Source organism: Esox lucius, chromosome 6 (genome assembly GCF_011004845.1).
Source record: "Esox lucius isolate fEsoLuc1 chromosome 6, fEsoLuc1.pri, whole genome shotgun sequence".
Lineage (NCBI taxonomy): Eukaryota > Metazoa > Chordata > Actinopteri > Esociformes > Esocidae > Esox > Esox lucius.
Window position 1 is genome coordinate 9,550,565 of NC_047574.1, and position 27,497 is coordinate 9,578,061.

Here is a 27,497-nt window from a genome sequence, read left to right on the forward strand (position 1 = left end):
CTTATTGAAAAAAAGGCTGAATAAAAATGTATTATGAATGTTGTTGTTCTTGATTTGTCTGGTCTAGTTAAGACAATTCTTATGTTAACATTGAAGTGATGAACATCTTGTGATGGGCATTCCAAGTCTTTTCGGTGAGCCATCTATTCTGGCTCCTATCACCAAGAAGATTTGTCTCATTTAGCCTACAGTACCTCCCAAACTGCTTTCCGTTAATAAAATACAAAAATAACCCCAAAACAATGAAAAAAGTGTAAAGATGAAAAGGGATGCTTGAATTATGTTGAAACATGAAATGCATTTTGAAATAAGTCGCTCAAAACGTACTTATCCTATTTACAAGATCGCCTGCTTTTTACTGGCTTAACCTTACTGGATGCACATGGAACTCTCTCCACATCATTTATTGATTCTGCAGTGCTGATAGACAATCTTTAGTAAATACGTTTTCATCTGCAAAGATACAAAAAAGTTCCCACGCCATCATTCATTCTGTTTCCTGACTAGCAGTGTGAAAATACACCCCAAATCAGTACCTCTTAAATGAAAAAAGAGAACATGAACACTCTAGTGCTTGAGAGCTTATTTGTAAATATTTAAATAAAGATAATGCTGAGCATGTCTATAATGGTTTGAATTTGTTCCTTGATCACTATCAACGTTTTTAAGAATAACTTGCCCCCTAAGATGTCCATCTTTATCATGACGTCATAAAAACAATGAATGAATTTAATTTAAACTTAACTATATTATAAATAGTTGATCTAATAAAAATGTTTAATATCTATTATACTACAACCATGAACTCAGTATTTGCAGATGACAGGATGAAACTCATTATTGAAATTCGATTTATGATAGAAGCCTACCTTGGAAATGGTTTAAAGCACTTTGTTGATAGTGAGGAAAACATTCAAACTCCCGCCAGATAAATAGAGCAAGAACCATGTTTTTAATTTGCTCTAATCAGTTTCGACATAAGTCACTTACTGCAACAATCCAGGCTTCCGCAAGTAAAAGTTAAGATATTATCTCCTTCATTTGCGGTTCTAAGATTGCTATACAACAATTGACACCAGCAAGGCCTTTTTGGACCCAGCCTTCTCACACATTTGAATACACTTGACAACAGTTTAAGTCGTATAAATAAAAACACATTTTGGTTGTTTCCTAATTAGGTATTGGGTGCCGTATGAGACAAATGTATGTATACATGTATTTGAAACATTTTGTGCAGGGAAGGTGTTGTAGAACAAGATTGGTTGATAGATTAAGCAGATGAAACCAAATACTACATGGGTTTTTTCCATGAATGTGGCTACAACCAATTTTGGCACATTGTTCCACCAGACATTAAGCAAATTTGGGCTGAAGTGTCTTGTAACAAAATTACATTAACCGATACACAAGCGATACTCTTTTCCGATTCAAAATGGACCCACAAAACCTTTACCTATACGAAATATGAGAGGGTATGGAAGGTGTAAGAAATGTGGTGCTAGCTCCCTATTGCCTACAAAAAGCTGTGTAAAATCCACTGCATTGCTTACACTAATCAAACCCTCTCAGATATCAAAATTGGGATTTGGAAAATATATTATTCCAATGTGGATGAATTAGAAAGTACTGCTGGGTATGAGTACTTATTCTGTTTACTCGTGCAATCTAAATTTTCCAAAGTTCACAGAGGAAAATTTAATTTGTACGTCAACTCCAACAAATATCATTTTGAAAAACCAGACACGACCCACGTTATTTTATTCAGGCAGGTTTATTATGGACTGCTTTTTGCCCCGCATGAAACAGGGAGCGAGACATTTCACAAGCATTTTCTTTCCGGTCGGGTCTGCTCGCCCCAACAGCCCAGGGGTCAACACTAGAATAAATTAGCCACTCCCACTCTCCGGCAACGCCGCCTCCTCCGCCTAGATAAGAAAATAATCTAGGTGTGTCTAGGGATATCAGAAATCAATGGTTGTGTTTGATAGGATCAGAACGATTGCAGACATCCACTGATCTACAATCACACTACTAATGTTAAGGTAGCTAGCCAACATTATAGCTTTAGTATTTTTGACATTAGTATTAGACATTTTATATAATACTATATGGCTATTAGTTCAAACTTTAAAAGCACTTCAGCGCAACTCATGTAGGTCTTCCCAATTCCTCCGACGTCACACATTGTCCCCCATGAAATAACAACATAGCTTAATCTATTCCTAAACCCTCTTTTATCCTGGCATATAGAATCATTTTTACCATCCAGCCCACCATTGTGAACATTGGTCTGTGACAGGGGTCTTGTTTTTATATAGTAATTCATGCATGTCTCACCACAAAAATTAACACTGATTAAAATGTAACACATTTTAGGAAATTAGGACTTTTATTTAGAAGGTTTCATCATTACTATCCGAACGTGACGTCGTCATGTTTTCTCTTGGCATTGAACTAGACTGTACTCTTAGCAGCAGTGCTAGGCAAGTCGTCGAAATGGCTGCGTTTCTGCGATACCTACAATTTCCTCGTTGTGTTGTCCGTTTTTCTGACCGTGATCTGTAGACCCTCACCTGAAAACGTTTACGGACAACAGAAGATATTTCAGATAAGCCATAATGGTAGCTCAATGTCGTTTATTAATACGCTAACATACATTTTTGCACAGTTGTTAGCTAGGTACTGTAGCTAACGTTAGCCAGCAAGTAGCTACAGCTCACTCACGCTTACTACTGCCAGGTGGTTACATTAACGTTAATCATTGCACAGTCGTTAGTTAGGTAGCTAATGTTAGACTGCAAGTAGCTAAAGGTCACACACGCCTACATGACGTGTCTTGTGAACATGAATGATATCAGATCGTTGGCTAGGGGCCATTAATGGCAGTGTTCAAGAGCATCAAAACAACTGCAGCCTGAGTTATCTGCAATTACCTTGCATCATGATGTGTGGCTATTATGTTTTAGAGCAATCTGTCACAGTTTACCTATGGTTAATTGGTGTTTTGATCCTCGAACACTGGTGATGTATTAACCAGTTGTCAAAATAGGAATAGATATGTAAAATAACTAACCAAGGAAATCCTCGCAAATGCATGCTAAACCCAGCTTGGTTAATCGCCATATGTCACTTATGGTAATGCCAAGTAGTCTTGCTGGGTAAAGCCCATGCTAAGAATCAGGTTGCATTTGTCGTTTGCTTATGTTATGCCAATTTGTTTGTGTTCTATTAGCTATCTTGTGCAAATTTGCATGTACATTTTTCAAATGGGCTGCATTTAAACAAGAAGACCCATTTTCATGTTTATATGATTTGGTCTTTCACCAATCTATTTTCCCAATGATGAGGACATTTAAGGAACTTTTTAAGGACAATGGGCAGTTTATTAGGTACACCAAACCTTTCACAAAAAATGACAGCTGCTACAGATCCAGTGAGTCACGTTCTTATGGCTTACAATATAAAGCAGTCATTAAGTAACTGTTCCATTGAATGAGAGAATGGGCAAAACTACTGACCTAATTGTCTTTGAGCGTGGTACGATGGTTGATATCTTACACTGGGCTTCTCATGCAGAACCAGCCTATTGGTTAAAAAAATAAAACATCCTGTCAACTGCGGTCCTGTGGGTGAAACAGCTGCTTGACAAGAGCCGCCTGAGGAGAATGGCGAGCATTGTGCAAGCTCACAGGTGGGCCACAAACGGCCAAATAGCAACGCAACACAACAGTGGTGTGCAGAATTGGAAGTCATCCGTCCTCATCACAGTTGGGCTATTGCTGCAGATGACCACAACGGGTTCGACTCCTAAGCTAAAACCAAGAAGAGACACTAGTGGGCACATGTTTACCGACACTGGACAAATGAGGGTGAAAAAACATTACCTGGACATTGTATCCCGCTTCCTGTTGTCATACTGAGGGCAGAGTCAGGATTTTGCATAAGCAGCACAAATCCATGGATCCTTTCGGCCTGGTGTCTGTGGTATAGGCTGTTGGAGGTGCTGTAATGGCATGGGAGAATGTTGTCCTGGCATCTGTAGGTCCCATGTTGTAGGGCGGCATGTGGTCTGTGAATATCAGATATAGATAACATCTCTGTGTATTGAAGTTATAATAACTTTGTGCAGGATAATGCACAAAGGACATTACCTTTTACTCAGAATGGCTCCAGGAACGTGACAGCGAATTCGGTCTACTTTATTGGTCCGCGCAGTCTGGAGACCTCAAACAAATGACGCATCTTTTGGGCAGTGTGGGATAGGCTTTTCACAGCATGAATGTACTGTCTTGATGTCAAACCTGCGGAACGTTTCCGACTCTGTAGAATTCAGGCACCGAATAATTCAGGCTGTTCTAAAGGGAAAGGGTTCCTGCCCCATACTCGATGGTTGTACTCAAAACATTGTCTTTTGTGTGTTGTTTTCAATAGTAGACTGAGGCCGAGAATAAATATTAAACTGACAATGCAATGTGAAAGTTACTTGCCCGGTTGGGTCAGTGCCTGACAATCTACTTGCCCATCAAAGGTTTTTAACTGCCGAGGGCCAATGGGCCATTGTTGGTCACACCTTGACTGAGGTGCATTTTATAGGCATAGCCTAAAAGTGCCTAAATTAAGCTAAGTTGAATAAGCACATTTAATTGATTATTAAATTGAGTTCAATATTATTTACTTGAATAGGCCTATCCTATGTAGTCTTTATGTGCTAGCAATAATATTTTAATTTAGCCTTCTTTGTTTTCATTTGGTCCTTCATCTGTTTATTACCATTGCAAATATATTTGGAACTTTGTGTTTGTAGTTGATTTCACTATATAGTAAACGTTTCCAGAGAGGTGTAACATATTATATCTGCAGTTATTGCAGATATTCTGTTTGTTAAGTGACATGAAAAGGCAGAAAACTGTGTGGAATGTACTTAGATGTTCAAGAATGTGTATGAGTTAATCATAAAAAAAGCATTTAAGTCCAGCTTTAGTAATGATGGCTTTGGGAAACAGCACTGAAATATAACGAAGATCTTACATAGCTTTTTGTGAAACTGAACAATAATCAGTTCTGTAAAAGAGCTTATGTCAAAATATATAATAAATGTATTGGTCAAAATAATTATATATACATATACATATATTATATTATATAGGTCAAAATATGTTTTGACCAATACAATAAATGTTCTGTAATTTTCAATGTTTTCACAAAAATAAGCAGTAGTGAACTACCAATTGAAAAAACAAGGGGGTGTGTTGAGTAATGCATTTGTTTATAAATATGACATCCTATTGCTTCACTAGGCATAGATTTTCTGCAGTTGTAAGCACAGGATAGCTCATTTTACATTTTTAACATTTTATTTCATTCTACAGGCTGAAAACTTAATTTCTCATGGTATCGTAGAAGATCAAGATGGAGAGAATAAAAATACTGATGACTCCAATCTCCAAGTAAGATTGCCCAATGTCACTAGAGCTTCAAAGTTTTACTTTACAGTTATTACGTCTCAGAGTGATCAAGTCCGGTGTTGTTGTCAAAATAGAATAGTTTTTTTGACTTGTTGTGGTCAGTATAAAATATATATGTGAAAGATAATTTCTAAAATATTTTTTTTTTATGTTTTGGCAAAGCCATGGGTAGCTGCCAGATTTTCTCATTCGCCAACCATGGAAAACTGACAAAATGGTAGGGGATAATAATCAATATATACCGTAACTAAATAATTATTAGCCAATGAAAGTTGTCTACGTGGTTGGATGTGGTTGAACGCTTTCTCACTACTGTGTCATTCAGTTGGGAGTGAAATATATTTTTTGACAGAACCACAAGAGTTATTGCAGTTTTACTTTATTACAATCCTACTTTTCCCTTTGAAAGTACATTAATAGGTATATAAAATGTAAGTTGGTTCTATATTTGAAAACCCTTCAGAATTGTGTGAGCTTGGTAGCATAGTCAAATCATCATTATGCAAAAATATATTTGCACATGTCAACTATTTAGACCAAGGCTTTAATACTAATCTCAGGAGTTGGTTTATTTACCTCACCCTCTGTTGGCCAAGTTGACATGTTTTAGAATTTTGATTGCATACAGTTCAAAATGCCTGATTTTGGTTGGTTACTTTGTTACTGGATATAATTTTAAAAGGTTGGCCGTTGATGAAAAGCTAGCCATTTCTGACCAACAGGTGAACCAATGTTTTCATAGAAAATGTTAACATTCACATTTACCGCTGTTTTATTACTGGTAGACAAAGTGGAAAGTCAGGTTTGAGTCTCCACTCTGTCATAGAGCGGGGGAGGGGGTGATTTGTTTTTGTAATTCACCAGGCACATGGGGCAGAAGTCCTATTTGTAGCACATCTTAAATGAAACATTCACATTGACAGGTGTTTTTCTGCCATTATTAAAAACCTATATCCTTAATGAAAGGTGACAAAATGTGGTTTTGTTTTCTGCTTTGCTGTTTTGTGTGTGGTTATACACATTTTCATTAAAGTCACCTGCCCAGTATTTGTTTTAATTGCACAAAGTGTACAATTGCTTGTTATTAGGTATTTGCACACAGAATACTTTTATAACAACATTCTTGTCACGGGCATGTCAGACATGAATATAAGTCTCAAACAAGGGCAAGCGTGCACAATGATGTCTCCCCTAATGCAGATGTACTATTTTGTATATTGCTGTCCATTACTCCTTTTTATTTTTTTTTTATATATAACTGAGTTTCCACAATTCCAATTGGCCCATTGGACCAGGTCACACGCCATAGGTTAAAAACTGTGTGCTTAGTAATGGAACAATTATGTCATATCTGAATTACAACATTTTTCTATTCAAGTTCGACTCTGAAAATCACCTGCCCAATGGCACAACCTCAGAGCATGCAAAACCTACACAACAGCTCACTGAACTTAACCCTAGGCAATTCTTGTCCTTCCCTTGTGCACAATTATCCGTGTGTTCAGGTGGAGCTCAATGTGTTCAGGGCTCAGTGGATGTCTGAACTGAAGCCCAGCTCTGGGCCCAGTGGGGGGAACAGAGGGGTGCTGTCGCGCGCTGCAGACCTGAGAAGGAAACAGGAACTGGCCCGGGAGGAAAAAGTAATGTTGTGTTATAGCAATTTGGAACAGTGTCATTTAGAACCATATTTTACAGAATGCAGGAATCGTCGTCTGTCGTCTTCACTGTCTTTCTGTTTTTGTTTTTTTGTCCTAGGCCAGAGAGTTGTTTTTAAAAGCTGTCGCAGAAGAGGAGAATGGAGCTGTTTACGAAGGTATATCTGTGAGACAAGTTGGGCTGAGCAAAATGGCACTTCAGTTTTAGAGTTTTGTCACTGTGGTCAACCTTAAGGCCCGCAGGGCCAGATCTAGGCTAGTCTAGTGCGATGTAAGTGGTGCGTGCATGCGTTGGCGCGCGCTCATTTGTAGTCTTTTCACTGCCAATTCTAATTGAAAAGAATACTAGTCGTTAAAATCCAAAATAAATATTTTTCACCTTTTATAATGTATGGAATAATTGTTTTTATGCAAGCATAGCTAAACGTATCTTCTTTATTTGCAGCAATTAAGTACTATCGCAGGGCAATGCAGATTGTCCCTGACATTGAGTTCAAAATCAACTACAGTCGTTCTCCGGACCCAGATGGTGGGTAAGTCTTTTCTGGGTACTGTTGGATAACACAATGAATGAAGACTGCATCCACTGAAAATGTGCTTCATCCGAACACATTGTCACCCCCTCCTCTTCCCTATACAATAAGTCCTGCCATTTGAATACTACTGTGAATTTGTCCCCTAGCAATGAGAACGACATGGACGGTGAAATAGAGGATCTACTGGCTTACTTCCACCAGCAGCTAACTCTGCAAGACAACTCCCTGAAGATATGTGTTCCTGAGGTGGAGGTGACGCAAATGCACATATCAGGTACAGTTTATGAAGTGGCGAGAGAGGAACTTTTCCACATCAAGCACAATGTGCGGTCGGTGTCACCCCGCCCTTCGAATCCCCCGACAAATTCAGAAGAGCGTGGCCATTTTTACATTGTATATAAATACAAATTCAAGGAAGATTCTGGGGAAACAATGCGTCACCCTTCATCAAAGTGCAGTGCTTCGCTCCCAGGGAAACTACTATCTCAGGTGTGTCCGTGGGGAGGTTGACGTCACACGCAATGTTTTGTCAAACGGTGAAACTTGGAGGCACCCATCTAAATAGACCCGTTTTTCCCGCCTGGTGGAACGCAACCCAGATTTGTGGTGAAATATCCGGTTTACTGTCTGGCTTGCCTTCACACAGGTCTGGAATGACATCCATCCAGATTCCCTCTGTTTGTTCTTTGGCCCCACAGCCCTGCCCCCAGAGGTCTTGATGTATGTCTTCCGTTGGGTGGTGTCCAGCGATCTGGACCTGCGTGCCCTGGAGCAGCTCTCCCTAGTCTGTAGAGGCTTCTACATTTGTGCTAGGTCGGACCACAATTGTCACAAATCAAAACATTGAAAAATATTTTTATTGTTTATTGTTCAAAATCATGTTTGTATTGCAGAAATGCTGGTCTATATACTCTATTAAAACAGGCTCGTGTGTTGGTTTTTCAGTTGGCACTGAGATTGCTGTGCTCTTGGTGTTGATTTCTCCTCAGGGACCCAGAGATTTGGCACTCGGCCTGTCTGAAAGTGTGGGGCAGGAGTTGCACCAAACTGTTGCCCTTCAACTCCTGGAGGGAGATGTTTCTGCAGAGGCCACGTGTGCGCTTTGATGGTAAACATACGGTCAGATAAAGAAAAGGTTAAAATCCATGTCATGACATGGTTATCCAAAACACTGGGCCCTGTTTTGAGTAACCTTCTAAGAATGGACTTGTTTGATATTCCTTAGTTCCAAATGCACAACTGACATGTCTAACAAAAGTTATTTCCGCCAGTAGCTAGGTAGATCTTTTAAAACTTGATTTGAGTAAAAATTGAATTTTAGCACACTGACAGTATACTCAAAATGTATTTCAAATGAATACTTCCCTTTTCTCAGGCACCCTGAGACGTTTTTGTAGCCCTGAAAAGCCACACCTGATTGGAACAAGGGCTTGATAATTACCTGACAAGAATAATCAGGCGACTAGCTCTGGAATAGATACTTCTTAATATTTCATTTCTATTAAGACGCATTAGAAGAAGACCACAGTGAATATGATATTAGTTGACATGAACGGATGATGCCTTTTACTTTATGGATTGGGTATGTTTCTAACCCATTGCTTTCTACTGCAATACAGACGATACGCGTGGTTAATTATAGCAACGTTAAAAACGATGTAGGGTTTGATTTCATATGGCTGGGGATGTAGGGACGGGGCCCCACAAACTACTGCACCCTTTAAGCCAACTATGCAATTTGCTTTCCCGGCCTGAGTTGGCAGTGAGTTCCGCAAACAGCACCTTGTGTATGCTTGTTCAGTTTGGTAAAGTGGATGTTTTACAGTCCGTGTGCATCTTGCAGGCGTCTACATCAGCAAAACAACATACATCCGTCAGGGGGAGGAGTCCCTTGATGGATTCTACCGGGCGTGGCATCAGGTGGAGTACTACAGGTAGGCTCTTCAGTCGGCCGCTGGTGCCCTTTTGTTTTCCGCGTGAATTCGCTGGCGGTCACGCGCCTCGTTTGTGTACCCAGGTATCTACGCTTCTTCCCCGATGGCCAAGTCATGATGCTGACCACACCCGAGGACCCGCTGGTCACCGTTCCTCGTCTGCGTAGCAGGAACACCAGGTATTTCCAAAGCGACGTCCCGCTCCCTGCGTCCAAGTCAGAATGTGGTTCACGCGCTTGAGAGGAGTGTGATGTGTTTCGTGGCTGCGGTCGGTTGAAAGTGTTACTCGTGGCTTTGCTTTTCCCTGAACAGGGTCGAGTCCATTATGTGTGGTCATTTCCGTCTGCTGCAAGACACAGACAATCAAACCAAAGTCTTCGTTGTGGTCTCCAAGAGAAAAGACGAGGTGAGTGAGAGAAATCACTTTCTGAAGCTGTGACTCGGTGTGGGGACGTGTTTGCACTATTTCCATTTCTGGTCTAATTTAGTACCTGCATGCAGTGAGTACGCTCAGGTGTGACAGTGTAAAATGTTAAAAATGAAGACTAATAAAGAAAAACATGAATTAAATGTTAGATTTCTGTCATATTTTGTGTGTAATGACATTGCCGGGTTTCCCAGGCATTGTCATTACTTTCACAATTTTGTTTTGTTGTCTTGTCCTTCTGCAGTTGAAATATATTGTTTTTAAAGTGCACTTTCTGTTCACCCATTAGCTGGTGCAACTGGTGTAAGAGCAAAAAACAGAAAGAGAACATTTTATTTTGGCTCATTTCATTCTCCACGGATATTTAGTGCGTTGGCTGTCCACCTCTTATTGTCCAAATCCCTGTGTGTGTTTTCTTTCTTGACAGAAGGTGGCAGAGTACCAGAGAAACTCTCGGTTCTGCAGGCGGAACCCAGCGGTGCCCGAGACGGAGCACAGCTTTCACGTGGGTCTGCAGTTGTCCTCCGGGGGGCGCCAGAGCTTTAACAAGCTGAATTGGATCCACCATTCCTGCCACATCACCTACCGGTAATGCATTACCCAGTTGGGTTTTGACCTTGCATTATTCTATATAGATGTCATTGGAAGAGGGACACATGGGGAATTTCGTTTTGCATTTAGTTCTCTGGTCCATCCGTCTCCTGAAGCAATGTAAAATGTGAAATTCATGTTTTGGCAGATCCACCGGAGAGACTGTTGTCACTGCCTTCGATTTGGACCAGATGTATGCATCTTTCTACTTTGCACGTGTGAAGAGCTACACAGCTTTTTCTGAACGCCCACTGTAGGGAAGCTGAGTGAGACATGTCACTAACGAAGTGGCGTAGCTACCACAGAAGTTTACACAAAACCTATGCTGAATGCAAATCTGTCTGCCTGTTGGCTATGGGCTGAATAAGGATTTTTTTATGAATGTATACCAATCAACTTGCATCTGCTTCTACTGTTGTAATGTTGCCACTTGGTTCTACTATGGTTATCCCAGCAAATCAAAGTTCTTGGGCAGATTTTACTTTTTAAAGACTGCATAGGTGTCCGGTATAATTACTTAAAATTGCGTTAGACTTTTCACCAACAATTACTGTTTTCACGTTGTTTGATAATTCTCTAGTAAGCGATTTCCTCCAATCTGGTATCTTGACTGGAATAAACAAAAGTGGGAATTCTGTTGTTTTATTATCAATATAAGGCGTAAAGTATATGCCCACACACTGCAAACAGAAGAGTTCCTATTACACAACTCCAATCATAAAACAACACTTCGCCCCATTACGCAAATGCATACTTATTGAATAATTCCAAATCACTTTCCTTCAGCAGAGCAGACATAATCCACGTACTACATATTCTTGGAACCCAGGGCTGAAAAGCTGAAACAGATTTGGATGAAAAACTTTGATCTGACTACACAATTTATATCAGATAACAAAATGTTGTGATTGGAGCATTGCTGGGTGGCATCACGACCCTATCGAGACCAGGCTTTTCTTTTGTGAAAAATGAATCTACACAGAAGTGATGATCCTTAAAATTCGCTTTCCTTTCAGAAGGTAATATTTAAAGGAGTGGTAAAATACAACTTTCTACATGACCTTTGGTAGTTGTTCAAGTGTGGCGCTGGGGTGTGTTTTTCATGGCGCTGTTATTAAGCGGTTTTCCAATCCTGAAGATTTGTTTCATCCTCAGAGCCATTTTGATTGTAACCCAAAGATCAACGTATGGATTGAATAGTGTATCTCTCCTTGTAATGTGTGCGAACCAAGGAAGAAATCATCTGGGATCCCCACAAGCTTGAAATGATGACACTAATGGAGTGAATAACTGAGTATAGTATATTGGGGTAAATACAGGGTTCTATACATGTACTTGCTTTACTTAACATTGTAGATGAATACAGTAAACAAGGCATAGTGCACCAAGCTTTTATCTAAAATGCAATCAAAGAGGTAAGTAGAGAGCATATGCATGGCCTTAAAGTTCCTATACACAAAGTGTAAGTTCGAGGAGAGAGGAATATACCAAGGAACAAAAGTGACACTGTCTTGCTGTTAGAACTATCTGGTGACTTTGGATTAAAACCGGTTTGTCCGACCAATCGATAACTTTCTGATCAGATATTCAACCCATGAAATGAATGTGATGTCACATCACTGCTTTAGTGAGTTGATAGAATGGGGGACGGACAGTTCCTGTGCCACAAAAGAAATCGTTGGATACAGTGTCTTTTAATTTTCCAACAGTCTCTTAAGGCTATTTTCTGCTGAGTACAATGGATTTGCGATCTAGCTGGTCCTGCTGTGGTGACCTATATGGTGACATATCACCACACAGACTATGTTTCTGTATAAACATGAGTCCGGCTGACCAGCCTTCACATGCACCACTGGCAGTGCTGCCTGGATAGAACTATGCCCCCTCCGCAAAGTACAATTTGTTATTATGGGATGGAATAATAAAGAGAAATGCAATTAGACATTGATTGTGGAATGAGATCCATTTATGTTACCATGGGGTTCTTACTTCTTTGGGCATCTTTTGGTCAACTCTTGTACGGTTTCACACCCAAAATGCTGAAAATTCCTTCAAAGTAAAGGTGACAATCTAAACATTAACCACATAGATTTTGTTTAATTCAAAGTGATTAAAATCAGATTTCCTGATTTCCTGGTACAATTGAGGAATACTGGCTGTCACTTCATAGTTAACTTTAAACAATGCCTGAAATACGCCAAAGAATATACAGATGAAACATTCAAGAATTTATTAATTGCAATCTTTGTGACATCATAAATGCAAAAGCTTCACGACTGGCTTTATTTGCATTGTTGGAAAGCTGAAAACATTTCTAGAGACTACAATATAAAGCTGATCTTTCTGTCTGTTCATACATGCGTAATTCTGTTTCTCAAAATGAGTCATTCATCCAACCACATTTTAATACTTGATAAAATCATTCAGTTAGCTAACACAGACAAGCATTTCAATGTTTCAGAGATTAGTTGCTGTAAATGGCTTTCGAAGCATTACATTTTGACAGGCAACCCATTGCTAACATTTTAACTACTGGACTGGACTAATCAGATCAGCTCTGAAAAATATCTGGTGTGAAAAGAGCTAATGTGATTGTTTAAAAGATCAATCAGTATAATTTTTTTTTTTTTTGGTTGGCCTACAACAGAAGTTGATAATTTGGCTCCTGTGTTTTATGATTAAGGCATATATGGACTACAATAATTAGGGTAAACACGGACAGCCCGTGTGTGTGTGTGTGTGTGTGTAAGAAAAAAATATTGTAGCTAGCAAGTATTTTCCAGCTAGAATATTCATCTTAACCAAACTAGCTGGCTTGAAGAACGCCGTGGCTATCAAATCTACCTCGTGGATATACAGTGCAGAAATTATGCATGCTCTAGAATGCCTTCAAGCCAATCAGAAAGGAGTATTCAACCACGACACCGTATGTAGTATAAAAGCAGATTTAAGAGAAACGATACCTTCAGCCACACAGCAAATATTTAGACAGGGAATATGCATGACTTCGTTATCACACAGTTATACAGTATCTTTGCATGGGTACAGGTTCATTTAATGCTTCTACAGCATATAGTCACAGGACAGAAGCTGAGACAAAGTAGAGCATAGATGTTTAATGCTTGATGACGAAAATGAACCATTATGCTGTTTACTTCTGCATTTACGTTATTTAGCCGAGTCTACCTTTAAGGAAGCAAGTTTACCATTTTTAAACATCAGTAGCAACATTGTTAAGGACAGCGCTTGGAGAAAGCTCAACTGACACATATCACACGTTGTGGTGTTAGATTGTGGTGTGTAGCGTGATTTTAATCTAATTAGTGAAACAAACACGAGTGTAAGAGTGAATAGTTTCTTTAAAATACGGCATGAAACATGCATACTGTATAAACTATGTTAAATACTTTTAAGTTTAGTGTACACATCTGTGTACGGTATTCGTTCATTATTTCTGCATTCCATTGAGTGGAGGTTGAAATTGAAAGTGTAGACCTATAGATCATTCTAATTACTGAGATGACTGGTGCAGAGAGACACTGACAACGTCAGAATGTATGTTTCAGGGGGGCTTAATTCAGATTTTTGAGAGGACAAATGTATTTCAACAGACTATTTTGAATGCAATACATGACACTATAATTTCTGCAGTATAATATGCTGCAATAACGTTTGTCATGAATATTTTACAATGGGAAATTATTAGATATAAACAAACGAACTTGCTATAGTAGGGGAATTGTCTTGTGTAGTAGCTACTAGCAATGGGCTGTTATAATGTCAATCAATCAATCAAATGTATTTATAAAGCCCTTTTTACAACAGCAGTTGTCAAGTGCTTTTACAGAAACACCCGGCCTTAAACCCCAAGGAGCAAACAACAGTAGTGTTGAATTTCCGTGGCTAGGAAAAACTCACTAAGAAGGCCGAATTTTAGGAAGAAACCTAGAGAGGACCTAGGCTCAGAGTCCTGTCACACACGTCAAACTCACATAATTCCTTCAGATTTTGAATTTGCTACCTGCATCTGTCCACCAGGGGTTGGTGATCTCATAAAATGTCCTTGTATGTAAACTTTTGCTACTACAATAGCAATATCTAAAGCAACACCTAAAACACAAATCTCGTTCACAGAACTCGTTGTTCTGACACAAGTGCCATTTGATGGCAAAATACTTTCCAAACCTGATCAACTGATATAGTCAAACTATTATTGCAACTGGTTTTGAACTATAGCACTCCTGAGTAACGCATTTGCAATGCATACAATCAAGATGAACCTCTCTACGGAGATTTGCCATACTCACTAGATAAAGTTATTCAATGAATATATTCACTGGGACAGCATTGTCTCCTATGCACATGGTAGTTACATGGTTTGAAAAAAGAAACAACTAAAGGTTAATGCTAAATAGGACCTGACTGTAATAACATTCCGGGGGTCATTTGAGATAGACGGTACCTTTTACAAAATCGTATCCTAATGGAAAAGCATGTAGATACGTGCATATGTAGTGAATTCAAAAACAAAGGAACAAAGGATATACGTATAATTAAAACTAACATTGCAGCATTAACAGGAAATGTGTCTTTGGAGCTACTTTACTCTCCTGTTCTGTATTCCTTCTGCTATTCTTGTTAATTAGCTGTAATTAAATTTGATTCAATATGAATAATAACAGGTGTGCAAAACTTTTGGAATCTCCTCAGATAAGTATGGCTTTTTTTGTCTCTTCTGAATAAACCTGCTTGTCTCTCCTGGCACGTCGTCATGATGAGTCATACATTTCCCTTAGCAACATTATATAGGTAGATATGTAAAACGGTTAGGATTGTGAGGTCACTCCAGCTTCAGTCCGCCCTCACTTTCCTGTGCGTAATGGTTTCAATGGGTGTAACCCCACTGACATGGCCATTCAACGGAGAAGCGGAGCCATTCCGATGACACTCCTTCTTTTGTGAAACACTGCGTTTCTTGTAGGTCTAGAAAACAGAAGGAACGAGTCAAAACGTTATGACATGCCTGATATGTGAAAACACAGAAAATCCACTGTCCATACCCTGTCACCATTTGAGCAAACGTAAAATACTCACTGAAACAATAATGTATGGAAAGGATATTCCCAAGAAATATTTACTCACCTGAATATAGAAGTTTGAGAAAAGAGCAATAAGTGTGACCATATAGGATATCTGGAAATACAGCCAACCTTTGGGGAAACCACACGGCCAAATGACTGCACAGATTGTCTGGGTCATGGTCAAAAAGAATTGAATCTGGAGAGGAAATTGCACAACTGTAATTCATCGTTTGTAGACTAAGCAGGGGGGACAGTGCAGATATAATCCAAGAGGGTTAGGAACATCTCGAAATTGCAATTTCTTCAATTCAGCGCACTTACAACAATGCTCATGGTTAACAGTGTAGAGGGGAGGAGGGATTGGAACAAACATGGCCCTTGGTATTTGTACACTCCATGTTTTGCTTCAACTCATCTTTGTCACAGGTCACTAAAAACCCTGACTTTGGATTGAACTATATACTATACGATTACTTTGAATGTGAAAGTCTGTTTCGTAGGTTTTATAGGCTCACCAGCTGTCCTTGTGTAATGTACTTCTTCCACCAAAGGTAAGGCCGCATTGTCGGGATGGCAGAGAGCCCATAGTAGGAGTACATCAGAACATGGATGAAGCTGTTCAAGCATGCACCAAAGTAGCCTGAGGGAGAGACAGAAGATGGGGGGGGGGGGCAGATGATTTATTTACGGAAATATTAGTGACGATGGTATTCAGTCGAAATTTAGCTGAGGCGTTCGTTCTCAGGTAGTCCTCTGTAAAACACGGCGAGACGTAAAACATAGGACAGCTCTCTATTCTAGGACGCCATGTGCCAAGGTGAGTGGGTAAAGCAACTAGGAAATTAAGGTAGAGCGTATCACTGAAAAAATCCATGCTGCAGAGTTCTAAAATAGCAGCCTGCTCCTAACACCTGCTTCTAACAACTGACCAAATTCACTCAAGCACCTGTGTAAAAATAATCCATAGAATAACAGTTTCAAGAATGCTTAACCAGTGTACTGTATAATAGTAATGGTAAGGCCAGTCAGGGGTTTGTGGTATATAGCCAATGGCTGCAACCCCTCTGCGTTGCGTTTGTGTGTAAAATACATTAGTTGTGGTATCTTGGCCGTCAACTACATCACATCATGCTTTATTGCTTATTAAAAATATACCATGTATATAGGCTTCTGCCCTCCCCTATTTTCAAACACAGGGACTGAGTAAAGGTTGAGTGGATTTGGCATTAGTGGTTGTAAATAATTCATTGTATAAAATCACTTATGTAGTGCTGAGGATTGAAAGGAAACATTGTGTAAAAGCACTCACAGTGACCACAGGGCACCCAGTTCATGACAAACCACCAGATGTTGAGCATGCTAGCATGGTGGTAGATGTGCAGAAAGGTAATCTGATGGTTGTTCTTCCGTAAGATGAAGAAGAAGGTGTCCATAAACTCTATGAGCTTGGAGAAGTAGTACCACCACAGGACATGTATGATCTGATGAGTAAAAAATAACAAAAGTATTATTTGTTTTATTCAGTTGGACGTTACAATGACAATACGAATGACATAGTCATAAAATCGAAAAATACTTCTTTATCAAAATTATTGCCCGCACGTGAAATTCTTATAAACCAAATCTTTTCCAAATTCATCCAAGTCATTCAGTACTTTTAAGTGGTCATCCATGACTTCCTGTTTCACTGGGATATAAATACGAGGTGACAAACATGCCGTAATCTATCATTATGGGGACATTCATAACTAAGGCATTGAGTGTTAGTATTGTTTCACTGACAATTCTATTTGTTGCAAATTGATAACAGGTATACAACTATGTCATAACTGAAGCGCTTCCAAGGCCCCACAATCCATGTCTGAAAAGGATATTAGTAAGAACTCACAGGAAATTAGTTCTATAGTCAGATCAGAATAAAAAAATACCTTTTTGGACAAAACCGACCAGAGGGTGGGTTTGGAGCAAAAGAAGGATGACCATGCAGAAAATAACCTTAATCCTAACTTTGAAGTATGGTGGTGGATATGTGATTTTTATGCTGCTGTTTTACTTCCAAAGACGCTGGTAATCATGTTCCAGTACCAGAGTCCATGATGCCTCTGCCATAAAGCTAAAACTGGGTTGTCACTGGATTTTCCAGGTGGACAATGATCCGAAGCATTCCTCCAAATCCACACAGAAATGGCTCACTGACCACATAATAAAGCTTTTCCAATGGCCATCCCAGTCCACTGTCCTAAATCCCGTTGAAAACCTGTGGGGTGAGATGAGGAGGAGTCCAGACGCAAGAACAAAGGACTCTGAGGTTCTGGAGAGATTCTGCATGGATGAATGTTCTGAGATCCCTTAATAGGTGTTCTACATTATCAAACATTATAGAAGAACAGTCAGTTCTGTTGTCTTGGCAATGGAAGGGTACATAAAGTGCTAAATGTAGGTGTGCTAATAAAATGTACACATTTATGCCGGACCGCATGAGTGGAGCCGGGCAAGAAGAGCGAATATCTGTTACTGGGTGGGTGGGTGAGTGACCACACATTGTTAAATAGTGTAGTGGTTGCGGACTGTGACCGGGATTCGATCCTCGTCACGGACCAAACAAATTAGGCACTCGGATTTGTTCAGGATAGACTAAAACTTTGCGTTATATTTAACGTGTTGAATGTAGTGTAGCGATCCTGTTATACCTGTTGTTGGTTTGGATGTTAACTAATGTAGGGAAACACGTTTTTTTCGACTTATTGGTTTGACAGCGCAAGTAAACCGACACCACATCTCTACACACGTATCACTTGCACCCAAACCCGCTGTTTCAGTAGCGTAGTGGGTAAAGACACAGTCTGTCACAGTAAACCGCGGATCGAATCCAGCCTGTTCAACAACATTCATTCCTTCTAGTGACAGTTGAGCAGAACTACAGTAGGCTTGCTTGGTTCCTTTTCTTGTTTTTTTTTTCATTTAACCATCTGACCTAAAATAAAGGTTAAAGTTCTATTTTAAGTGTGTGTCATTTTTACCAAGGATGGCGATCCTTTCCAGGGGACGGTACATGCCAGATTTGTAGTTCATCTTATAAAAAATGAGCCAGAGCAAATCATTCCACAAAACAAATGTTAACGTGTTGAGGGATCAAACATTTTAATCTGTGCAGAACTGCCCTTGAAATCTCTTTTAAGGACAAAGATAAAAATACAATTGTCTACTTCTGTATCAGCAGGTTCACTTTAAAATCAATCAGTGAATAACTGCAATTTAACTGCACATTTTAGTTTGAACAAGATACTTCTCAGTGTCCAATGTTCCGAAGGGACATTAAAGGGAGTTACTACTGATGACACAGCAGCAGAGATTAAACAGACTGGCTGGCTGACCCTTTCCTTTATCTCTTTTATCAGCCAGTAGCTGTCATCAGGTACTGGCTGATATAAAGTAAACCAGTAAAATTGGAAGCCACCAGGACAAGAACAACTCAATAAAAATAATTAAAACCTTAGTAAACTTGATCTCATAATAAAAATCCTTTTTTTTTTAATTGGTGTTTTTAAAATCACCAAGGGTGATTAATGAAAGCCTGTTGTCTGGTGACAATGCATTTTTTAAAACCATTACACAGCAAATTTTTGAACAGATTTTTCACTTAACACAAATGTAATGTTAAACAGAGGGGTGATAAAATGCTGTGGTATAAGGCCACCTTACCCTAGTATCTGCTTCTCCTGCACTGCGCGTGTCCTGGCAGTAGAAATGATAACCCCCGACCCACACAGCAGACACCATCTGGGGACAGGCAACAAGGTGATTTAGAAACACTTTTTTCCCCCCATGTGTTTAGCATCTGGACACAACTTAAATCACATCACTAAATACTCCACTGCCCTTGTGACATCACATTCATTTCATTATTGTATTGCATGTGTCATAATACAAATCCAACACTTTCGACATTCATTTTTACTTTCTACGATCTAAAAAGTCACTGTAAACATTTAGGTAAATTGGGGATACCTGTTTAACTGAAAGCAGGTGCTTCCATACAACTGCAGAATTAGCATACCATTACGATTACAGTCATGTTTTCATGCCCAGTGACAACAGAGGTAAATTAGCTATCTAGATAAATCTGGAGCAATGACATTGTACACATTCCCTGGCAAATTGAAGAGCCCCAGTTGCCCATTATTTGGCTGACATGGCTAGAGACATCAGTGCCTTTGAAATGAGGGGTGATTGTTGGGGCACATTTGGCAGGAGCTTCAATGACGAAGACTGCTGCACTTGCTGATGTTTCACAATATGCCATGGCCGCCTCAGACACAGAATTTCAACCCAGCTGGACACTTCTGGTAAATTCTGGACTGGAGCCTGATACATCGGTTTCTATCAACAATAACAAAAACTAAAAAGTATAGAATTTGTCACATCCCTCCAAAAGAGGTTCAGACACGTGTAGAATCGATTTCAAGGTGCACTGAAGGTGTTCTGGTCTAGACAGGGCAAGTAATGGACAACATTAATGCTGAGTTTGATTCCATCCATTTCAGTTCCCTTCAGCACTGCAACACTGTGAACCTTGCATTGTTTATTGTTATTGAGAAGGTCAGTGATGCCACTGATTCTAAATGGAGACGTTGTTCACACATCTCATCAACTTTGGGATGAATGGAAATAGCTTAGCCTTTGTTCACCACTGCCTTGAATAACTGACAAAAACAAAGGATTTACATGTAAAGCATGTTAAGGACATGCCCAGATTCAGGTTCAGCTTAAAGTGCATTAGTCTAGCCGTGTTATGTGCTCAATGTGACCTCCGCTTGAGGACATCATCAAACTCTGAGCACAATTCGTGATCAGGATCAGCGTGGCCTGTCTGTTTGTGTTTTGGGCCAACTGATTAAAACATTTTCAGAGGAACATAAAGCTTTTTTTTTTTTTTTTTGGATTTTACTGATTTCGGCAGAGACGGGACCCATGCTAGCAGAGGATTGTGAAAAAGCAGGGCACAGCAGACAAGCTAATTATACTGATGACTTTGAGGCATACAGTGGGATTACCCGATGATCGGGGCACCAGGAGAGTGATTGCCCTGCATGTGACTATGGGGATGTAACCAGAATAGGGGACCGGCCTGGGATTGGCAGATGTTGTGCTCTACAATTAAACTGGTTAATCCCATACATACAGAGGACACATCAATCAACAACACAGAAGTCTCTGCAACGAGATTGTAAGTGCCAAAACATTCCAATCGATTCGGTAAATTGACTAAGCGGCACAGGGTATTCTAAAACTAAAGCCTTCATTCTGGCTAACTTGCGTCTACTGTAACTAAACAAAGCTACAAACCTGCCAGGCCTATTTTGTTGGGTGTTTTGGTATTAAGGTTGGATATTTTAAACAGTTTCTAAGGGTGAGTGGCAGGTGATGGCAACAAGCAACTGTTTTGTACTGAAATCTGGTGGGATAGAAGGCCGAAAAGTTCAAATCCAGAAGTTTAACCTGCGGCAGGGTCAATGCCAGAATGTGCAAGCCTAATGAATTACAAAGCAAATTACAGGTTACAGGTATTACAGATATTAGGCATTGTTGCTCATCAGAATAACCCTTTCACGGCACTGTTTAGGTGTGTTGCTTAACAGGGCCCGGGGAAAGTGCAGGACAATCTGGGACGAGGGCATTCACTGGCACTGCCATTCATACTATCAAGAGCTAACTCATTTCACTACAGAAAAAGAATGCACATATACACAAGAACTAGTGATAATTGCAATAGACTACTAGCATAGACATTCACTGTCTGGCCACACAAACAGTACCAGAAAAATCATGTCAACCATTTCAGAATTAGCAGCAGGTTTTCAGAGAACAACTAAGGGCTTTGTTGATGTTTGGTGAGAGATTCCTTTGTGTTAACAGCGATCCGGTCAGAGACTAGCTGTGCCTCACTCACTCCTCCACAGCACTGTCTCAGGGATGGCTTCAATGAACAATCCAGTTTATCTCTTCAGAATCAAATATATCAACCAAAAAAAATATCCCCACAGTCCTTGAACAAAATCAAACAAGAATCATCCCACTTGTATCAGTCACTCAGTCCTGTCACTTCTCCTCGCCCAGTTCTCCAATGTGTCTGTACCATTGCGATTTCAGAACAGAAGTACCTCCGAAAACATATAGAGGGACAACAGCGCCAGGCCCAGATTGTAGACCACCAGGAAACCGCGGCAAGACAGTGGCTGCCTGTGTCTCATGAACTTTGGACCCGCCCATACGATCAGCAGGTATATCACGGTCAGTGCAAAGGTGGGAGGGTAGTTATCCAGCAGCAGCCATCCACGAACCCTCTCATCTGAAAGATATAGGGAGAACGGCATGATGTAACTATCTAGGTTACATATTAATGGCAACCTAGAGGTCAGAGTGGGGTGCTTTCTACTGTCACGACACACGGTATAGGCCAGGACACAGTGCTGTACATCCTGGTAATTCAATGCCTGTCACTCTTCCTAAATAGATTTTTCCAGCATGGGTGCGCCATTTGACTTTTAAACCCGTAAAAAGGCTTAGCTGATATAACTAAATGTTGGTTACTTTCTAAACCGGATCATATCAGGTTTTGTCATTTGGGGTTATTCAGGATTTTTTTTATCATAACAGAAGCATGGGTAAATGGAAACATAGGTATCAGTCGGATTAGGTGTTTAGAGAAGACATGAAGGGAATTAACGGGTAGCGGAGTAGCCATCTCTGTGAAAAATTATCTCTCTGTTTCTATGTTGAAAACCATCATTTGGGAAAATATCTGGGAAATTACGCCTGCTTGTGATGAAATACATCTCCATTACCAAATAGGGTTTATTTTTGGCAACAATGATTCTGCTCTAACAGCAATAGGTTTGGTTAACCTTCTGCAAACCAACAAAACACTGACTCAGGCGCTGATAGGCAGTTATTTAAGCAACCAAGGAATTGGTGCATTATACAAAATGGAAAAGCAAAATATGACTCTTATATAAACAATTTACCAGACTTTAAAAGAAACCTGACCAAGTTCTGAAAAAATTATTAAAATGCTGACAGGAAATTTCAGCAAAATAATTTGGAAATAGTCACTGTTTTTATTTTCAGTAATTCACAGCAGTGAAAAGGCCTAGATGCCTTGCTAGCTATAGACACAAATAATTCCACGGGGCTAACTAGCAGGAAATTCCACTGCAGGACCATTTATTTATTTCAAAAGGAAAAATATTGTGATACACAATAATAGTCTATTATTTGTCATTAATTAATTAAAATAATAATAAATTATTGTTTAAACTGTTCATTAACTAAGAATTATGGTGAATAATTAATGGCTTAATTAATATAAAGTAATATAACAGCATTACCACTTACCTCTGGGACCCATCCATGAGTCTATGAAGGTGTTAAGTCTCTGATTAAAAGTCTCCATTTCTAACCTGAATACAGAAGAGAGAGGAGACTGTGTCTGTGATCAAACATTGCAATTCACCACAAAAGCCACCCTTACGCGCTCTGAAAGACATTATGCTATACCTCTTTGGTATATGCAATAGCATTCTCAAGCAGCATTACTGGAGTACGACTAAATACGACAGAAAACAGTATGTACAGTATGTACACATATAGCAATTCAAGAAAATCAAAGCTTAGTTTGTGGTAGTAGAGGCCTGTGATCATTTTGATCAAAGACACTTATCTGCTTACATTTTGGCAAGCAATAAACTATCATTTCAGAAAAGCAGTAGACCTATTATTAGGTCAATTCAATAGGCCAAATGTGACAGACATCTTGGCTAAAGTATTGCCAATCACAAGAAGATAAGGCCAAGTGTATGTTTTCGACATTGAGCTACAGGGGTACAAAAGATTCAGGGTTTAGAAGCCAGTCATTAGAAAATCTTCAGGTTAAGTTCAATGGAAAAACACTTGAGGGACCAACAAGGCTACTGAATTATTTGTTTTTGATCACTCTTAGATGTGTTTAATCATTCGAATGTCCTTTACAATAACGTTGATGGTAGCTTGTCAAGCAATCCCAAATGCATATACAAACATTATTCTTGTAAGATAACACACAGTTCAACAGAGGACAATGACCTTTATTTTGACTACTGAATTGCAAAGGAGATAGGGAACAAATATCATAGGACACTAAGGGCCTGTTTCACAGGCCGGGATTAAGCCTAGACAAGGACTAAAAAATCAAGTTCAATAGAAAACTTAATTGAGCTTGTTGTTTTAGTCCTAGATTAGGCTTAATCTGTGTCTGTGAAACCGGCCCTTAATAACTCAAAATTATAAACCACTAACAAAGCTGTTATTCAAAGTGCAAATGCAGGGTTAGTGTACAGTATACGCATGCCAAGGACGTTTTGCTAAAATGTCTTGTTTTTTTAAGTTTAGTTGCACCTGATCATCTTGGTGGCGGCACAGGGATACTTATTTCTCAAAAGTGGAGATTTTCTCTCTTCCTTCCCGCTCACCGGTCACAGTCCCCTTTTGAAATCCGTGCCGTTGCTGTCACGTGCCTATTCAACATTGTTTTCATGTATCACCCATCAGATGCCCTTGGAGACTTCTTCAATGAGCTTGACACCTTGATGACCTAACTTCCTGGCGATAGTTTACCTCTCAAATTATTGGTAGGCTTGCTCGGCATCCTCCTGATGTCGACCTTGACACAAAAACCAAACGCTTTCCGCTTCCTCCCTCTTCTGACAAAGCCCTTTGCCAGTCTCCTCCCAGACATAAGGCAGACAATGCAACTGACCTCATCTGTACCAGATGCTGTTTGTACACTAATCTCACTTCATCCTCCCTGCAGGTCTTTAATCACTACTAGTTTGTCTATTTCTTTCTATCTCGTCCAACCCTATCCACTCAGCCCCAACCAGATGGTTATGAACTGTTACAACCTTCAGTCTCTCTCAGCAACTACTCTCTCCTCTTCCATCTGTTGAATACCCCTCTGTCCCTTCATTCGGGCACATTTGACCCCACTCTTCCCTGTCCACATTCAATGACTCTTACTTTCCCTTTCCTTTGGCTGGGTCGGCCATCCCACTCCGTTGCTAGGAGGCTCTGTGTTCTCACTGATCGTGGGCAGCGGCAGCTAAGGGGAAATTGAGGAAAACTGAAGCCCTGTCATTCTTTCACTTCCTCCTCGCTACCTTCCCTTCACCTCTATCAGCTGCTGAAGAAGCCACCATAACAAATGTCAAAGTTCTTTCTCTTCCTCTTTTTTTGCCATTTTCTCCTCTGGTCTAAATCATTCACCTCCATCTACCCTGGCTACAGTTGACTGTGTCAACCACTCTGAACAGAAGGTTGATGACATCCAGATCTCATTCACTCCACCTATTGAGTTCTCTGGTCCCTCACACCAAACGTGTGTACACATTTACCTCTCTCTTTCTAGATGAAATCCTGTGACTAGCGTATGGTTCAGTTGCCCCATAACTTGACTTCTTGATCCCATACCCTTCCTCAGATTCTGTAGTTCTCCTAATTCCCACTTCCACTCTGAGACCTTCCTGTATATCTGAAACACCTAAATGTGCTGTCTCTGACCAACTCTTGTCATCTCTCTTAAAATGACCTTCTTGACTTTAACCAACTGAGACCACTTTCCTCTGTGGCACAGAGGCTCTTTGCAGCGCCCAAGCTCTGTTTTCATCCTTTCTTTCTCTCCACCCAGGGCTGGATGTTGGACTGTATCTTGCCAGGCAGGCCTCTCCTACCAGGTACCGAGGAGAGGATCTTTGTCTGCTGTGCTCACTAATAGTGGTCCCCATGGCTCTAACATCTCTGCTTGGATGTCGGCCCACCATCTCAAGCTCATCCTAGAAAAGACAGAGCTGCTCTTCCTTTAAGGTCAGACCCATGCTACTGTAGCCAGTATCTACTTGGAAGTGACGAGCGAAAGATTTGTTTGAATGGTGGAGATGGCATCTTCAAATCAGGACAATTTCAAATCAGACCATTTGTAAACAACTCGTTGAAAGGGGTTGCATGGTAGAAGACTGGTAGGAGGGCTGACAGAGAGAAAAATTGCGGTCAGGCAATCAGTAAAGGGTCAAAACAAAATGCTGGATTGTCCTGAAGTGGCCAGCAATTCTCACTGATTTCCCGTGGAGGGATCTGAAAACAGTAGTTGGGAAGCACTCTTCAAATCTGGGAGAACTGGAGCAATTTGCCCTAGAAGAGTGGGCCAAACTTCCAGTACATAGTTGCAGGAGGCTCATCTATGGCTATTGGAAGCACTTTTGTGTTAATTTTGATCATGCCATTTCTGTTTACTTTCTTTAAATGGGAATTGGCTGGATCAAGGATAAAAGGGTCATTAACCATTTTGCTGCACGTTATTATTAATCTCGAGGTCATGGCTGTAGCCTCCTCCTTTCAGAAAAGTGACACATTTAATAATCCTTAAAAAAAATCTCTTAGTGTCTAATCTCTTAGAAAGTTGGTTTAAGAACAAAATAACTCAATTGATGCAAAAAAATATGTTTGTTTGTATATTTAGTTTGGGTGATGATGCACTTTTTAAGACGGTTCTTTATCCCAGAGTAGCGCACGTTTATTCCACAACTGAACGAACCTGATAAAAAAAGATGTTATTTACTCTCTACCTTAATCTGATTCTAGATATCCTCTCTTGTTATTCCCCATTCGGTCAGATACTGACGCTATTGAATATCTGAATATCGATAGAAAACCTTTTGTGTTTTTTTTTACTGCAGTCCGACTTTAAGTTAAAACAGTACTCAAAATGTTGTGTAAACTTCTCAAATAAAAACGGATTAAATACATTTAAAAGAAACCATCGTAGACAAAAAGTGCATTAACTTATCGGATGCAAGTTGAATAAGTCATGGCTGCTGTGCTGGATCTGGATGCTGCGGTGTGTTCACTGTCGGAGTTAATATTTTTAGCTAAAAACTATAACACAATTACAATGACTATTGAAAATTAAATGGGATCTGCCGTCTCACCTCCAGATGTAGCCAATCGCAATCGTTTGCATCACAGAGGTCACCGATAGAATCATCAATACTGTTTCAGACTACACAGATGACCAAGCAAGACATGATATATGAAGGCGCTGATACAAATGTGGTAAGCAGTATAAACATTATGTATATAACTTGATAGTATATCCACAACTTAATAAACACAAATGTTACCTAAAATCCCATCTCATAAAATGTATCCTACCTCTGGGTGATGCGAACCTGGGCTGCCTCGTTCTCAAAGCACAAACGCACAGACTCGTCAGTCAGTGGAAACAGCAGGAGAATCACATGAACCCTCTGGCGAGTTGCCCGGAGCGTCATAAATGACGAGCTAGAAGTATAGGCTACCAGCACATGGGTCGGACGATATCATTCGCTAAAGTATTGTGGAACATACTTAACAGATGATATGCCCGCCTATCATGTCCCAAATTGGGCTAACTGAAAAGCAAAAAACTGTTATTTCCCAGGTTATGTGTACATAGCTGATAAAACTAGACGTCACATTTAATGCTCAAACGTGTAATTGTGCGCTGTTTCTTTATTGTAATTTGCTTAATTTTTATTATAGGCCATACGTTGGTTAACATTTAACAGTTCTTTGTGAATGCCTTGTAGGTAATAAGTTCTGCATCATCATATCATGCAGAATACTGGGACTTTTGGGAATGATGATTAGCTCAATTTAAAGGCACTCGGGATGTGGGGTCATGGTTACTCATTAGGTTTAGCACCACAGCCGTATTCATACAAGTTAAAAAAATCTGCC

At 39.9% G+C, this 27,497-nt stretch overlaps 2 protein-coding genes across 3 annotated transcripts; one reads left to right on the top strand and one right to left on the bottom strand.

Annotated features, from left to right (window-relative positions):
* Window positions 1-2,447: 2,447 nt before the first annotated feature.
* On the top strand, window positions 2,448-11,253 carry fbxo9 (F-box protein 9). Its single transcript, XM_010888959.5, has 13 exons — window positions 2,448-2,621; window positions 5,370-5,447; window positions 6,971-7,105; window positions 7,221-7,278; window positions 7,566-7,653; window positions 7,803-7,930; window positions 8,355-8,469; window positions 8,646-8,764; window positions 9,500-9,590; window positions 9,674-9,769; window positions 9,903-9,996; window positions 10,445-10,605; window positions 10,757-11,253. Exons 1-13 carry the CDS (start codon window positions 2,619-2,621, stop codon window positions 10,863-10,865), a joined length of 1,275 nt encoding a protein of 424 aa, XP_010887261.1. The 5' UTR covers window positions 2,448-2,618; the 3' UTR covers window positions 10,866-11,253.
* A 1,295-nt stretch (window positions 11,254-12,548) lies between these two features.
* elovl5 (ELOVL fatty acid elongase 5) lies at window positions 12,549-26,986 on the bottom strand. 2 transcript variants are annotated; one of them, XM_020046981.3, is made up of 8 exons: window positions 26,708-26,828; window positions 23,085-23,149; window positions 21,851-22,038; window positions 19,392-19,469; window positions 16,999-17,170; window positions 16,205-16,329; window positions 15,751-15,885; window positions 12,549-15,591 (listed from the first exon to the last, which is right to left on the bottom strand). In XM_020046981.3, exons 1-8 carry the CDS (start codon window positions 26,761-26,763, stop codon window positions 15,460-15,462), a joined length of 951 nt encoding a protein of 316 aa, XP_019902540.2. In that variant the 5' UTR covers window positions 26,764-26,828; the 3' UTR covers window positions 12,549-15,459.
* Between the last annotated feature and the right edge of the window lie 511 nt (window positions 26,987-27,497).